Source organism: Dipteris shenzhenensis, chromosome 3, assembly GCF_047967505.1.
Source record: "Dipteris shenzhenensis isolate YYH24624 ecotype China chromosome 3, Dip_SZ_1.0, whole genome shotgun sequence".
In the NCBI taxonomy this organism is placed as follows: domain Eukaryota; kingdom Viridiplantae; phylum Streptophyta; class Polypodiopsida; order Gleicheniales; family Dipteridaceae; genus Dipteris; species Dipteris shenzhenensis.
Window position 1 is genome coordinate 24,819,594 of NC_141598.1, and position 17,275 is coordinate 24,836,868.

General features: G+C 40.8%; 1 protein-coding gene across 1 annotated transcript; it reads left to right on the forward strand.

Annotated features, from left to right (window-relative positions):
* Positions 1-5,669: 5,669 nt before the first annotated feature.
* Positions 5,670-6,539, forward strand: LOC147903550 (putative ripening-related protein 1). The gene is made up of 2 exons (XM_087372051.1): positions 5,670-6,000; positions 6,088-6,539. The coding sequence occupies exons 1-2, from the start codon at positions 5,670-5,672 to the stop codon at positions 6,537-6,539; spliced, it is 783 nt and encodes a 260-aa protein (XP_087228177.1).
* The last annotated feature ends 10,736 nt before the right edge of the window (positions 6,540-17,275 follow it).

A 17,275-nucleotide genomic window follows, 5' to 3' on the forward strand; every position in this document is an offset into this window, starting at 1 on the left:
GCTGTTGAGGAGTCATCATCATGAAGACAGAGGCAGGTGCTATATGAGCAAGAGAGAGACATAGATGCATGGGAGTGATTGCGCAAGGGCAGAATTGATCATCGTGAGCGACAAGTAGGTCCTTTTACATCCTCAAGGTGTGGACTGAGGCTGTGTAGAATGGTATGGACTATATGACAGAGAAGGAGAAGCTGAGGCACAGTTAGATATTGTTGAGAGCTTTGGAACGTGGCTAGAGGACTTTGGTAGAGAGAGTTCATGTGTGAGTAGTAGAAACCGCACTATTGGGTCACCATGCAAGGGAGGATCTTAGACATTGTAGCAATTTCTTGAGGCTTGGAGAACCTTGGACATCACGAGACAAGAGCTCCAGGTGCTAGAGAAGCTGCGATCACCTATTGTCTAGAAGACGTGAGGATCTATCATGCGAGAGAGAACCGGTCTAAGGCATTACTACAGAGTTGGATGGAGCTATGGCAATGCTATCTAGGTGGGCTAATGCTTCTGGAAGGATAAGAGCTTGACGACTGATTGAGTAGCAATAGTAGTTGGTTGTGACTAGAGGATTATGGGCATCGCTAGTACTATCATCGTGAAGATGAGGCTATGTCTAGAGCTAAAAGAGCCACGGAAGAGCTCTATGGATTGAGCAAAGGAGGTAGCTGTGTTGGATTGTCCCAAAGCAAATGACCTTAAATGACAGGCTTTTCTGGAGGTCGATTGTGGCTTGGAGGTGAAGAGCAATTTGGTTGCCTGTGGAATTGTCTTGTCAGGAGCTCGAAGTTACTAAAGGAAACCGCAATGCTAGATATCCTTGTGGGAAGATGGGAGGAAATATCTGGATTGTCAGTTAGGTGGTGATAGGCTAGATAAAAGGGTTGGTACAAGTGTTGGGAATTTTTACAGTGAGATAGAGCTATGTGCATAGTGGCGACTTGTGCTTGCAAAGGCTTGTGTTGGGCTATGTAGTCCACTTGTTTTTAAAAAAAAAGAGTTGTTTGGCTTCTAGAAGAAATGTAACTAGAGTGTGAGATGTGTCCGGTGGTGTGTAGAGACAAGGATGTGGAATGAATGCCTTTTACCTTGTGATTGTGTTGTTCGGTTGTTTTAAACGTGGATGAGGGTGGCTGTGAAGGCAGATTGGGCTCTACTGTTTTTGTCCATCCAATGTCTATAAACACATCTATATACATGTTTCTTTGTTCTAGTAGAGCATCTATAGGCGTGTCTGTCTGTTATATAGACGTGCCTTTAGATGCGAGTCTTTAGATGCACCAATAGACACACAAATAGATGTGCCCGTAAGTTTTTTTTAAAGTTATGGAAACACGTCTGTGTGCACATTTGTAGGTGCTTTGTCTTGTTGTGTTTGTGCAGATGATCCCATCTCAACCTACATCGATCCATGCCATCTACTACCCTTTCCACCACACAAACCATACCATTAGATGTAGGAGGCACTCACACACCTTCTAGAACCATAGCCCTTCAAGCATCCCTTAGGAGAACCATTAAAATATGATATAGAAAAACTTTAAAAGGAGTAACCTATACCTTCTAGTCACACACTCTTTAGCAAGTGGATGAAACATCACATGGATGAAGTTTTTAAACATCATCGATGGGAGTTATGGGATGTATTGAGGGAAGGAAATATAGGATGAATTGCTCTGAGTAAAACAACGTATTCAAATGAAACTAAAAATTACAAAAGAAGTATGTAGTACAGATATTCACATTCCATTGCCTGGAGGCTAGTTTTGGACCTCTAAGCACCATTGCCACAATGTTAAGCACCTCTCTCATAGGTGCTTTTTCAGTTTCTATTCTTCTTCCAACCCTTGGATAGCCAAATTCCAATCATTTGAGTGTACATGTTCGCGATTTTCCTTGCCTTCCCTCAATGTATCCCGTACCTCCAATCATGTTCAGGCTTTCCTTGTTTTTTTTTGGGTTCGCAAGAAATTGGAGATTGGGGACTTTGAGAAAGGATTGAATGGCCTATGCATGGGCCATGGCACATATGCTCTTTTTTAGAGGTTGGACTAGAGGGAGGGAACCATAGTCAATTGGATGGGAGGTGCATGCCCAATCCTACTTGTTAATCTCGATCATCTTTCTTTCCATTTTACAAATCAAGAGTTAGTCATACTTTCTAAATTGTTACATACAACAGTCTTAGAGTACGAGGTGGCAGGAGGGATTAAAAGAGACGTCCCTTGTCTTGCATTAGTATGCATGCCATTGGCATCTACGTGGGAGAAAGCAGCCAACCGGGCGACATGCGTTCAGTATGCTTGGCTAGGCAAAGAATGCCAATGTAGAGGAGCAAGCTTGGTTGCTAGTACTGGTAGTGCCAAGGCTTGGTGGGGCGAAACACCGTTGTTGCCAGGCAATGCACTGTGCAGCTTTGTTGCCGAGAGGCGGTCCCTTCTCCGTATTGTCCTCTGTGTTGGAGTCTCGAGAATCCTTGTTTGGAGGTTCTGCTTTGGAAATCGGCGGTGGTACTCATGTGCATATCTGGAATCATCGGGACTCAGTGGGGAGACATTTCGCACCCGCCTCGTAGGCAGCCATTGTTTGGAGCTCATTGGGGAGCCAGTTGGCACCCGCCTCGGTCTTTCCACGTAGTAAAAGAGCATCCTCGTCCTAATCGACTTTGGCTTGCATCTGGATCAGTCTGGACAAGGAGACCCTTCATTCGAGTAATAGATAGATCATAGCTTTACTATATAGTAGGGTGGAGCTCACGCACATACTATATGTTCTTCACTCTCCCGTAAGTTATTTTGTTTTCACGCTCCTCCACGTTCTACGGCCGGCTATGACCTGGGTAGAGTAAATAGATATTCACTTCTGCACGTCGTTTTGCACTCACTGTTTTCATTTGCTTTGTCCTTCGGGGCAGTTTGTTTCATGTTTGGAATACGTCTAAGCTTGTTAAGTGTCAAATAAGTAGTTATCGTTCTTGGCGATTGGGTGTTTTCTGCTTCTTCTACGTGCAGCTATTGGGTTAGTTTTTCGTGGATTCTGCGTTTGTCGCTAGTTGCTTTACTTGCTTGTGCCATTTAAGTTGGTTCATTTGAGTGCGTGTCTGGCCTTGTGGTCTAGCTTAGTGTTTTTGCTGGGAGGTTGTTTCAAAGATCGGATGTGGTTTCCTTTTGCATCGGTTGTTTTCTATCGTTCTCTCTGTTAGAATTTAGTCACCAATAAGCCGTTAAGGAAAATCTTACATGTAGTTGGATGACTGTAGCTAGGAGGTTTAGCTTATAGAGGAAGGTAACTAAAGCAATATAGGCAGCAGGGGATAGATCTAGGGGCATCCGTTTTGTCCTATATGGGGCATTCAAGAGGCTAGGACCCACCCCGCAGGCTGCCGGAAAAGATGAATGGACCAAAGTGCAAAAGATTATGAGTTGATAATGACGATTGATCCCAATGGAATGAGCATCAAAGAACAATAATTGAAAGACACTAATAAACTTAATAATAATTTATTTGAATTAAAAAAGACTCCCAATGCAAACTACAAATCCAAAAATTCTTTGTCTGATGTCTATGACCATTCTATGACCACTCTGACCACTCTATACTTGAACACATAATTGTGATCAAACAATTCACTATGATAACTTTATGCTTGAACACATCATTAAAAATCTCAAATCAAGTGCTATGACCATTATAATCTTGAACACATCATTAAAAATCTTGAATCTAAGTCCCATCTAAGTACACATGTAGAAGATCCCTATTTGAGGCTTGTCCTCCCATCTAGCCAATATAAGCACAAATTTGAGAACATTTGCCAACGTACTACATCAAGCTTTTGAAGCTTTTATGACCAAAGGTTATTGGAGGGTCCAATGCCTTATGCAACGTGTTTGGCTCAAGAATCCCAACGTACTACATCAAGCTTTTGAAGCTTTTATGACCAAAGGTTATTGGAGGGTCCAATGCCTTATGCAACGTGTTTGGCTAAAGTATCCCCTAGAGGATCTAACTCGAGAACTCAGAAATGAGAAGCGAAATTCTATCCACTAGGCTATCGCCTTTGGGACTTTTATATTTTTAATATTTGTTCTTGGAAATTTACCCAAATCCTTCATTTTCTAAGCACAGCTTGGAAATTTGTACATTGTTTTGTTTTTAGATCTGGTTGTTTTGGAGGGGTGCATAACTTCTCATGCATGCCATCTATGTATGCATGTATGCATTTCTGTCCTTACCAAGCGTGGGATGGCTAATTCATTTTTGCATGACCAAGCATGGGATGGCTAATTCCTTTTTTACATGAACAAGCTAATCAATTTCATTCTATAACTATCATATAAAACCTAATTCCCATATGTAAGGAAAAAATATGAAATTATTTATTATAACTAATCCTTGGCTATCATTCCTTAAAATAAGGAAGAATAGATAGGAATTGGGTGGCAAGCCTGGCTAGTCCATCTTTCATTTATGACTTAAACAAAACTTGCTATTAAAGGACATAGCTTGGACATATTGGAGCAAAAGTTAAGGCACATATTTATCGCAGCTGCCTCATGGTTGAGTTTTTGAGCTCATCGTAAAGCTATGGGTAGATATAAGATATATGTTTCTCACATGAGAGTCTTGTTAATAAATATTACACTACATCCGATGATTTACCATTATTGTAACACTTTGGGTGTAATAAGCTTTCTCGTGGCTTGAAAAGTGTATAATACTATGGAATTACCACTAATTTTTCTAACTCATAAAGGATATTGGAGAGAGAAAAAAATAGGAATTGAATAACAAAGGGCTAGCAACTCAATAGCTCAATGCACACAAAGTATAAACATGCCGAACTATTGCTACTCAGTCTAGTTATAAGGATTGATTTGATGGCATAGTAAATAAGAGGCTCTTATAAGGCCTGGCACGTGCTCAACCTCCACATCCTTAAATATTCCATGTCGCTTCCTTGGTGCAACTAAATCACATACCATCATTTTGTGGTGGGCAATTGATAAATTGGCAAGTTTTTCACATTTTTGATAGGCAAAGCTTGTGGAAAGGAAACAAGTACATGCACTTGATTTGGAAATATTTAATTCTAACCTCCAATGAATTGCTTGGATCAACAATGCACTATTAACATGTGGTGCTATCAATCTTTACATGGTTTGCTCATTAGGTAGGATTCATAAACATCCACCTATTTTCACAAATGTGTTTGTTGGTTTAATCAGTAGTAGCTGCCAATTTGAATTGGGCGCTTGTTGTGCCTTTCACAAACAAGTTGACAATTGGCCTAGATAAATATTGTGTAGTCTCCCTAGGAAAGTAGATTACTTGTGCATTCATTTTTAGCTAATCAGGTCTTGGCAAAAAGGCTAGAAGATTCTCCCTAAGTGTTTGCCCTCCCAACTTGTCCGATCTAGAACAAAATATCCGATGGGATCATTGGGATCTATGTGCATCGAGTCTAAGTCCGAGGAGATAGAGAGGGTGCAGACGTTTGGCTTGAGTGATCCTATCATGTGCATAGAGATGGGGTGTCCATATTACAAGAGGAGGTTAATCTCGGGAACTCCCCCATTGGACATATATCACACAAAAGGACACGGCATTCCGTTTATAATCAGGCCTCTCAAATCCCGTCATCCCCTATCATCGCCCAACTCTCATCCTTCCCCATGGCTTCTCTGCAGCTCCGACTCCTCATCCTTGCTCTTGCATCTGCCCTCCTCCTGCATGCTGTCATCGCCCTGCAAGGCTGTCGAGGGAAATGCTCAACCGATGCTGACTGTAACGGCAAACTAGCCTGTTTGAAGGGCACCTGCGGTGATGATCCGTTTCTCGGGACGACCATTTGCGGTTCTAGCGCAAAAGGGTGTGGAGGCAGCTGCAAAAGCCACGATGACTGCCAGGGCAAACTGGCCTGCATGGGTGGCAAATGTGCTGACGATCCAGGCGTTGGGACGCACATTTGCAGGAACGGCAGCCCCAAAACGACTCCTCCAGCAGCCACCCCACCCGTGCCTCGCTCTTCTCACTCCCCACCCGGGGCTCCGCCAGCTCCCTTAAGCCCGTGTCATGCGTCGTCTTACCTTACGGGAACAGGCCACGGTTGTAATACCGGTGAATGCTGCGCGGCCGGGAAAAAGTATCCGCAGTATGCTTGCTCGCCCCCCGTCTTGTCAACGACCAAGGGACACCTCACCTTGAACGGCTTTCAGAAAGGAGAAGACGGCGGGGCTCCGTCAGAATGCGACGGCGAATACCACAGCGACAAGGACCTAGTGGTGGCGCTCTCTACAGGGTGGTACAACGGAGGCCATCGATGCCACAAGAGGATCTGGATTTCTGGCAACGGGAGGAGGGTCATGGCAACGGTGGTGGACGAATGCGATTCTATGGAGGGCTGCGATGGTGAGCACGACTACCAGCCACCCTGCCCTAACAACGTCGTGGATGCTTCGCCGGGAGTGTGGAAGGCGCTCGGGGTGTCTGAGAACAGTGAGCTCTATGGCGGGATGAGCATAACCTGGGGAGATGCTCCGTAGGAGGAGACGATTTTGAAACGCCATAGCAGAAGGAAGATGCCGCCTTGAAAACCTTTTCACATGACCAAAGAGTTATGGCATCGTTCGTTGAAAGTACGTATATATAATATTTTACAATAAAACTCTTTGGTTATAATAAAAAGCTTTTCACAGTTTCACCGTAGATATATACAATATTTCTCAATAAGTCATTTTAATATTTAAGCACCTCTACATTACAGGTTTATGCAATTTTTCAAGAGCTATAGATGTTACTTTTTTCCATGTATTTTACACTCTCTTTTGAGTTGGGTTCCTTTCACTTCTCACGTTCAAATACTAATGATACTAAATGCTCATTTGGACACATCTATTTCATCAAATCCTCCACTAAATCTCGCCAAAGCATCTATTAATCGAATTGCTATTACAAACTTAATAGGCTACGAATCAGACCCAAAAATTTCCCCCAAGGCTTAGTAGCTGATCCAAAACTACCTCAATTAAGAGATCCAACATAAGAACACTAGTTTTGCCACCCATCAAAGTGCTTATGCAATAAATCTCCTAAACTTGTCTAGCATATAACATTTGGTAAAACTATTAAAAAAATGTCAATAAATCAGGAAGTTGTGCATCCTCCTTTGAGCCCATAAGCAATAGATTCTCCACACTAAAAAATGCTACAGCTCATGAAGTCTTTCCATTACCACACTTGAATGTTCTTCATTAGCTAATTAGATTGTTTGTGCTTCACTTCATCGCATCGTGTTACTAGATCTCGCTTGAGGGGCACTTGAGCTCACTAGTTCGTGATGGACACAATACATCTAGAACAATTAAAGTGCCTCTATTCCCTTCTTTTTTGGACTCCCTAGAACTTTTTCGTGCATGATACATGCATATAGAGATTGAATTCCATTATCTTATGCACTGGATCTTCCATCATCACTGTTGGTGCCAGAGTTGGTCATGCTATCCTCGATATCAAATGCCTGCACAAATCCAATGTGAAGTTAAACATTATGAAATGTAAATGTTATGAATTGAATAATCAAGAAGGTTCATTTTGTGACAAAACCAGTGTGAAGAGAATGTTCTAAGTCTTATAGTAGCACACAGTTTTAGGATTTGTATCTTCAACATGGTTACTATTTGTCAATGGATCAGCTATATAGAAACAAATCAATTAGTATATGTGCTATATAGCACTGAATTGTTTGTGCCCTGTTTGACTATTTGATATAATGATTATGTTGCACCATGATAAAAACACTTTCTTCCTTTGTGCCCAAACCTGTTGAACCCATAATCAAATATAAGAAGCCCAAAAATTTTGGTTGCAATAGTGGGAAGGGGAAGAGGAAAAGAGAGGGGAAAAGAGGGAGGGAAAAGAGAGGGGAGTAGAGAGAGGGAAAAGAGAGGAGAAAAGAGGGAGGGAAAAGAGGGAGGGAAAAGAGAGGAGAAAAGAGAGAAAAGAGAGGAAATAAGAGAGAAAGAGAGGGGAGAAAGAGGATGTGAAAATAAGAGAAAGGGAAAAGGAGAGGAGTGAAGGAAAAGAGAGGATGGGACAGGAAAAGAGGGAAAAGAGAGGGGAAAAGAGGGAGGGACAAAAGAGGAGAAAAGAGAAGAGAGGAAATAAGAGAAAGGAGGAGAAGAGAGGGGAGAATAGAGGGGGAAAGAGGGGAAAAGAGAGGAGAAAAGAGAGGGGGAAAAGAGAGAAGAGAGAGGGGAAAAGAGGGAGGGAAAAGAGAGGGGAGTAGAGGGAGGGGAAAGGAGGGAGGGAAAGGAGAGGAGAAAAGAGAGAAAAGAGAGGAGAAAAGAGAAGAAATAAGAGAGAAAGAGAGGAAATACAATGAACCTGCAACATTTTCGTGTGCACATGTGAAATATATTTAAAATTTTAGGCAACCTAGTTATATTTAAGCGAAAAAACCTTCAAAGATTTGAAACTCAAAGTTTTGTCATTTGTGGAGAGAAATGTGCTCTATGAAGATAGGTTGTGGTGGTGAAAGGGGCAACACGAGGGCAATGGAAAGAGAGGAAATAAGAGGAAATACAATGAACCTGCAACATTTTTTTGTGCATGCGCAAATGTGAAATATATTTTCTTAAATTTCATAAAATTTGGAAAATTTTAGGTAGCCTAGTTATATTTAAGCAAAAAAACCTTCAAAGATTTGAAACCCAAAGTTTTGTGATTTGTGGAGAGAAATGTGCTCTATGAAGATAGGTTTTGGTGGTGAAAGGGCAACATGAGGGAAATGAATTGGAGGGATGTGTAAACGTAACAACTCTAAGTTCTTTACAAGTGTCAAGCATCTAAATAAACATGGGGATGGGCAAGGTTTACGTGTGCATGTAAACCATCAGTCCATGAAGCTCTAGCTAACCATTGAAGATCCGACGTCCACGTATGGCATCCTTTTGAGGGCAATGAAGATAGGTTGTGGTGGTGAAAGGGGCAACATAGGGGCAACTCTAGCTGTGCCTCCCATCAAAGTGCTTATGCAATAAATCTCCTAAAGTCATCTAGCATATAATGGTAAAACTATTTAAAAAATGTCAATAGATCAGGAAGTTGTGCATCCTCCTTTGAGCCCATAAGCAATAGGTTCTCTACACTAAAAAATGCTACAATTCATGAAGTCTTTCCATTACCACACTTGGATGCTCTTGATTATATTGGATCATTTGTGCTTCACTTCATCGAAACTTGTTACTAGATCTCACTTGAGGGGCACTTGAGCTCACTAGTTCTTGATGGACACAATACATCCAAAACATTTACATTGCCTCTATTCCCTTGTTTTGTTGACTCCCTAGAACTTTTTCGTGCATGATACCTTCATATAGAGATTCAATTCCACACCAATACTTAATGGTGGTCTATTTGATGTCTTTCTAGTCCTTGCAAATACATGAGAGGAAGACAAGGCCATCAGAGGAAAAGTTTCAAATGCCTGCACAAATCCAATGTGAAGTTAAACATTATGAAATGTAAGTGTTATGAAGAACGATCAAGAACTTGGTTCATTTTGTGACAAAACCAAAACTTTTCCAAAACCATGAATCTCCTCATAACCAAAAGTGAGTCTTGGCCAAAGCTTATAATGAATCGTTGCATGCAAACCAAATGAATTTCTTAAAGAGGCTTACTGGGCATGTCCATAAGAAGACCCTTATTTTTAATATGATTTGAGAAAAGAACAAATAAATTTTGAGAGGTTAACAAACTTTACCGAACATGCATGAGATTTTGCATGACTTTATTAAGGATCCAAAGAGATTCCAAATGTCTAATTTCTTGGTAGTACAAAAAATATGTTTTCTTGTGAGTGTATAACTCTCACCTATAGGAATATTAAGTCTAACATCTTCCTAAAATATTATGCCTAACTTTTTTTGCCTAAATAAAAGTTATTTCAAGTTTGCATCCCCTCTTTATTGAGAGTTTTTTTAATTTTATACTAGATAGGGTATAAAATGGCTTTACCATCCCCAATTGGGATGCATTATACTGTGGCATTTTCATTACCCATTGGATCACATATTTGATTAAATTAAATGTTGACAAAAAGCTATCATAGTACTTCCTTGTTTTAAATTGTCACTTTTCATAAAATTAGTCTTCACCATCTTGTAGGGAAATTAATTTTAAAATCTAAATGTTGTTGGAGAGTATGGAAGCAAGTACACACATTTGTGTAGCAAGCAAATGAAGTGGAAAAGATCAGATTGAGTGAGCGACTAGAATGTGTCAAATCATTAGATACATACAAAACTACGTGGTAGAAAATCCACGAGTAATAACTAGAGTAAAAAGTGCTTGGAAAATGTTCGTACATGTTCATCAAATACTTTGATAATGTAGACGTGGTCTTGGAAATATCGACAACCATTACATGGGATTCCTTTTTTGACATTTAATGTCTCGATGCTTTGCGGTCCTTAGAATGTTATTTTGCATCGCAACTAGCAAATTGTCACTAGGGTTTATAGATGCATAATTCATGTGTATAGGTATCTATTTGTGTCAAGTGTGCTTCTATATTAATACGTGTACTATTCACTAGAAAAGAATTTGAGGCATGATGCTAGATGCAAGGCATGCCCTATGCACACCATATTTTATTATACTTTTGCCACACATACAAGCACACACATATATTTATGCCTTTTACCTTGCTCAAATTTATCCATAACAGTTCCCCCCCAAGCAAGTTATGCACATCATTTCCATGCCTTGGACCATCATGCACAAAGAAGGGCTTGAGGTAATGCTTGTTGATCACCTTCTTGCCATATGGCTCATGCAGCTCATGTACTTGTATAGACCCATTGCTACATTCCTTGATGACTGTGTATGGACCGGTCCACAGTGGAAGAAACTTTTTATCCATCTGGTGGTCCAATATATTATCAAAGCATAGCACAACATCCCCCTCAGCAAAGTGTCTTTCCCATCCCTTGCGAATCTTAGCATCCATGTGGGCCTTTTGTCGGTTCTTTTGGATCTCTGTTTGATGGGGTGCAAGGTGTCGCATCTAGCTTCTCAAGCTATACCAACCTAGGCCTCTACATGTTCATCTTCTGTCATCCTCTGTTGTTGTGCCAATGTCAAGGCAAGAATCTCTATCTCTAGTGGTAAAACTGCCTCAGTACCGTACACCAACTCAAAAGGAGTGTCACCTGTAGACGTTTTATGGGTGATGTTGTAAGCCCACATGGCTTCAGTGACCTTCTGATCCCACTGGCTCCTGTTTCCTACGGCTATTTTCCCCATGGTTTTACAAAGGAGGCTGTTGGTCCACTCCGTTTGTCCCATGGATGCTGGATGATAGATGCTAGAAGTGTGGTGTGATCAATACCCATGCGATCCATGAGCAACTCCACTGCTTCATTTAAGAATGGACTCCCATGGTCAGATACTATTTCCATGGGTATTCCAAACCTTGTGTAGATACATTCAAATATGAAATTTGAAACTGCCTTACCATTTACAGTGGGGAGGGTGATAGCTTCATCCCACTTAGTGACATGTACTGAGTGGCTACCAGAAGATACTTCTTTTTGCGAGTAGCCATGGGCAGGGGCCCAACAAAATCTATTCCCCAGTTCTGAAACGGATGAATGGACATCACTGGGTGATCTTGCCTAGGATGCAAATCCTTCCTACCAAAGAATTGGCATGGTTCACAAGTTCAAAGAGAGTGTAGTGCCTACTATCTCTGTGGATCTTCTTTCTCTCATAGCTAGTACTTTTTGGAGGAAAGGAGAAAGTGGTCAAAAATCTACAGATACCACCATACCATGGATCCCCAACTTCTATGGCCGCTACAAGGGTTACATCGAGGCACTCCTCGAAATCAATCAAAGCATTCTTCAAGTTGGAACAACCCCCTTTTACAATTTCGAAAGAAAAATCATATTCTTGTAAGAACCTGCTTTGCAAGACCATTGCTGCAGATTATGATGGACTTTCTAGCCACATAATGCTTAAATTTCTCAATGCAAAATACCAAAGACAAAGCATGCTTGTCAGCCTCAGAGTAGCATCGTTCAGTTTTGAGCAATTGTCGAGAATCAAATTGAACGGGATACATGAACCGATCCTCCCCTTGCTGGAGAAGAATTCCTGCCAGAGTATGCTCACCAAACTCAAGATTGATATAGAAAGTCTTTGACCAATCAGGATTGCATAGAATGGGTTTTGAAGCCAGAGCCCTCTTGATTTGTATAAACCCATGATCACAATCCTCATCCCAAGAGAAATCAACTCCATCTTTTAATAGCATAGTCATGGGTCGTGTCAAAGCAGCATATTGATCAATGACGCGGCGATAATATCTTACTAGATTGACAAATGAGCATACCTAACATTTGGTTGTTGGTGGGGAGAGCTCGAGGATAGCTTCTACCTTCTCAAGGTTAGGATTGATGCAATCAGATGATTCAATATGTCCTAGTAACCTCCCTTGAGTGGCTCCAATGGTGCATTTATCAAGGTTGAGGCTACCATTCGCATCGTTGACCCTTTGGAAGGCCAACCCTACCTTCATGATGTTTTCCTTACATGCCGAGAATATACAAAAATCATCTAAAAACACCTCCAAGAAAACCCCCAAAGATGGAGCAAACACCAGCTGCATAAATCTTTGAAAGGTACTTAGAGCATTGGTGAGGCCGAATGGCATTACTTTGAATGCAAACGTCCCCTGGGTGTGGCAAATGTGGTTTTAAGCACATCCTCCTTAGCAATTTTGATTTAATAAAACCCAGAGTAACCATCACAGAAAGTATACATCTCACACTACTACACACGAATCCTATTGCGATGTTTACGTATCGATGTTTAGCGCCCGCTTAGCATTAATCGCCGGTATGAAAAGCGAGTTCCGTAAAGCGTCGCTATATAGCGACGCTTGCCAAAAGTCACTATATAGCGACCTTTATAAAGGTCTCTATATAGCGACTTTTAAGTGTCACTATATAACGATACTGATATACTATTTTATAGCGATGTTTTTCGGAGAGGGTTTTTTTTTTATATAGGCCTTAAAAGTTCATTTTTTCCAATGAAATTTTTTTTTAAATTTTCATACATGTTTGATCTCATAGAGAATTAAAAAATGAGAGATCTACATCAAGCCTTTGAAGCTCATATATTCATGTCCAAGTTTGAGATGAGAAAAATCAATTAAGAGCATTTACATCAACTATTTCATCTTGAGCCAAGTCTAAGGTGCCAAACAAGTCTATCTCCAACTCTATACCGAGTTGATCTCCTATATCGTCATCGTACTCTAGCATCATACGTTCACCTAAAAGTATTTGATCATCTTCTTCAATAAAGAGTGGTGATTCTTGATTATCGTTGTCTTCTTCCTCAATATCGTGATCTCCATCTTCCTCCCGTGCGATGTCATTATGCGCATCTTCCTCTTGGCTCATATGGTGATCTACATCTTCTTCGCTAGATTCATCAATTGGATCTGGCATTGGTAGTGGCATCTCCATATCCACATCTCTATCTTCAAAAATTTGCTTACTTCGTGGTGCAACTTGGATCACATACCACCATCTTGGATCAAAACGATCCAGATGAAAAACCACCTATATTGAAGATGGGTGCCAAATGTCGTCAAATATATATATGAAATTATGCTCAAGTACATGTATCAATAATTCTTTAAAAACAAAAGCTTTGATTAATTAAATCATTAGTATGCACCTGCTCACAGTGCTCGGGAAGAACAAAAGTATCACTTTCATCGGTCCAATGTTTGGTGGAGTCTATTGCAAAGAAATCGCTACTATCTTTTCTCACTATCGCATGGGGACCGTTGTAAATAGTTTACATCAAGAATTCATGAAAATACTAAATCGTCTGAAATAAACTTCATAGATGTCGTGTATGGTTCCACAATAATCCAACTGTGAGGAGAGAAGATTGGTATCCGAAGCACTTGCTCGGCTATCTTTTGTGAAGTTAGCCATGACTCCACAATCATACGTGACTCTCTTTGAATCGATGCGTTCCACGTGAAAATGTCGTCCATATGACCATAATGCACTGTACTTTTTGTACTGTAAAAGAGCATCATTAAAACAATGAAGATGCATCTATTTTATAGTGTATATTGCCACAAATAATTACTTAATTACACCAAGAGGTAAGAAACTTACATGCACCATACATCCAGATGATAACTCTCGCTCGTGCTCGTTTATTGTCTCTCCATCACATTCGGCTTTACGTAGAGCCAGTTGTAGCCAATCAAGTGACATGTGAGTAGGGAGAAGAGACAAATCCCATGGATATGGTTGTGATCGCCTGTACATTACTTTGAATCTCGTCCTTGCATTTATTCTTTCTGCTTTGGCCACTTCATGTCTCTCAATCCACTTCTGCATCTCAGGGCTATTGAGGATACAAAACTTAATGATTTTCTCCATTTTCTCTTTGCTCATCTTTCTTTCAATCCCTTTTCCTTGGGGAACCTCGCCAACGATGTGATCATCATCCTTGTTATGCCAAGCTTGCAGCATATCAGGATCCGTGGATGCAAGAAACTCTATGATATATACTAATGACTCTTGCACAAGCCATCCCTCTTCCATGCTTGCTTCTTCTCTTACTCTTTGTCTTACAAATCCCTTTAAAGTTTTCATAAACCGCTCGAGAAAAAAAATCCATCGACTATGAACGGTACCTGCTATAGCCACCTCATCAACTATGTGTACAAGCAAGTGGACTTGAGTTGTCATAATGCTCGAGGGAAAGTGCTTCTCAAGCAAGCATACGGCTTTGATGGATTCCACCCTAGCCTTCTCGATGCTCGATATGGAGATCTCTTTTTGAGATATCCACCTATTTCACATGTCCATGTAAGATATTTTCATAATCAGTCTACAGATTAATCAGCTTAAATTGAAGAAAATACATTCAATGCGATTTGATAGTAAGCATACCTCACAATACCACAGATCTTGAATATAGCATTTCTAACATCTTCTTGTAAGCACCCTTTTATTGTAATTGGGAGGATGAACTATCAAAGCAACAATGAAGTCATGTCAACAATATAACATAATAATAATTATGCTAATGCATCATGATTATCGGTACAGTAATTCTACTTAGAATACCTATAAGACCTTGTGCCAATCATGGGACTTGAGCCCACTAAGCTTATTGTCCTTTGAAAATGCTCCTTTCAAGCAACGCATGTACCCTATCGGTGTTTGAAAAGATGCAATGTCTACCTTGACCGCTGCCTCCTTCTTCGTAGAGAGGATCCACGTTGCTTTAGGGAGGACAACTTTTCCTGAAGCATGCACTTGGGGCCACAAACGAGACATCCTATTCATAGCACACAAGTCTTCTCGCACTCCTCTCGAGTCTTTGGAACCAACCAAGTGTGCCCAAATAGTAGCCCCCACATTCTTAAAGATATGCATGGGATCCAAGAGATGATTGTTTTCCCAATAAGGAAGCTCGTGAAGGATCGATAGCCTCTTCATACCAGGAGGAGGTTCCTCTCCATTCATCCTCCAAGCTTGAATCCAGTCACTTGCCTTCAAATATGATGATGGTGGATCAAGCTGACCTCCACATGCGAGATGGTCGAGTAGACGGTATCGAGCATGACCTTCATAAATATTTTTCCTCATATGTTTGGAGTAGCATGCAAGCGATTTTAGAGCTGGTCCACAAACAGGACAAGCATGGTACCCACTTGTAACAAGTTCTACATGCATGCATAACTGTGTTAGTACAAGACATAGGTGTGAAAGAGAGTCATAAAAGCATAATCCCTCATTGTACATTAAAAGACACAACCACGTACCTGCGCACTCTCCATATCTTGGGTAGTCATGCATGGTCCACATCAAGATACCCCTGACCAAAATATCATTGGTATATCTAGGAGCTCTAGAAATATCAAAGACCTGCACTCCTCTCCATAATATCTGTAACTCCTCTATTAAAGGTGCCATGTACACGTCCATATTTTTTGCCTTGTACTTTCCTGGAACAAGTAGTGCAAGCATGAGGTGTCCCTTTTTTATTGTAATTCACCATGGTGGGATATTGTAATTCACCATGGTGGGTACTAGTTCGGGCTCCTCCCCATACATCTGCAAGTGGCGCATGATAATATGACATTGATGTCGTACTTCTCGCTTGCAATGAGTGCAATGACAGTATAACCTCTCCCTAAGCCACTTCGTGCTCCCGGGCGTTGGTGCATCATTGGATGAGCTTCCACTTGTCCCTTCCATCTACACTTATAAAATCACAACATAAGTTGCAAGAAGAGATATTAACAGTTATAAAATAGCATCTATGAGCTTCCCTTCATGATACAACAAAAAGTGACTTAAAGCATCGCTATATAGCAATGAAGAAGCGTCGCTATATAGCGACGCTGTGGGTTAAAACTCGAGACTCTTGTCACACGACACTTTCTTTATCCCCTTCTCTAATCTCTCAAGTAAGCAAGGCAATCTCTCCTCCCACCTATTTTCGACGACCTCCCACCTATTTCTGACAACCTCCCACTCTATTCTCCACTCCTCACCCTTCTCCTAGCTCTTGTACTCCCTCTCTACCCTTTTCCCTCTTTGGTTTCTTGAAAGGAAGTTCTTCAAGATGAGTTTGTTTCAATAATGTAGGTTATTTGTTTGTTAGCTTTAGTTTTGTGAGTGCTTCTCCTTGTATTGCTAAACCTGTAAACTAGTTTTCATGCTTATTTTCAAAGGATTGAAACAAAAAACGAGATTTCAAGAAAGAAAGAAGACTCACCTCTTTTCTGTATTTCTCTTCCTTCTCTTTCTCCTTGTCTCCTCAATCTCCTCCTTTCAAGAAGTTACTTTTGTAATCTCCTCCTTCCTCTAACATCTTATTTGAAAAATGGGTTGTTTCCTCTCTTTTGTAGGGCCAGTCCACAACACCGAGCGGGACGTACTATTTCAGGTAAGTTCTTCCTCTTTTTTCCATTTATTATTTTTGTTATTTGCATTGGCCTGCAGCTAGCGCCTTAAGCGCTAGCTGCAGTGATGGGTGTAGGAACCCTCTCTTCCCCTCAATCTCTTTCTTTCTTCCCTCCTTCAATCTATTTCCTCCTCTTTTTCCCTCTTTCCTTTTCCTGTTCTTCTCTCTTTCTTTCCCTCTTTTTCCCTCTTTCCTTTCCCTCTTCTTCTCTCTTTCCCCCTTCTCTTAAGCATAAACATAAGCATGAGCATAAGAG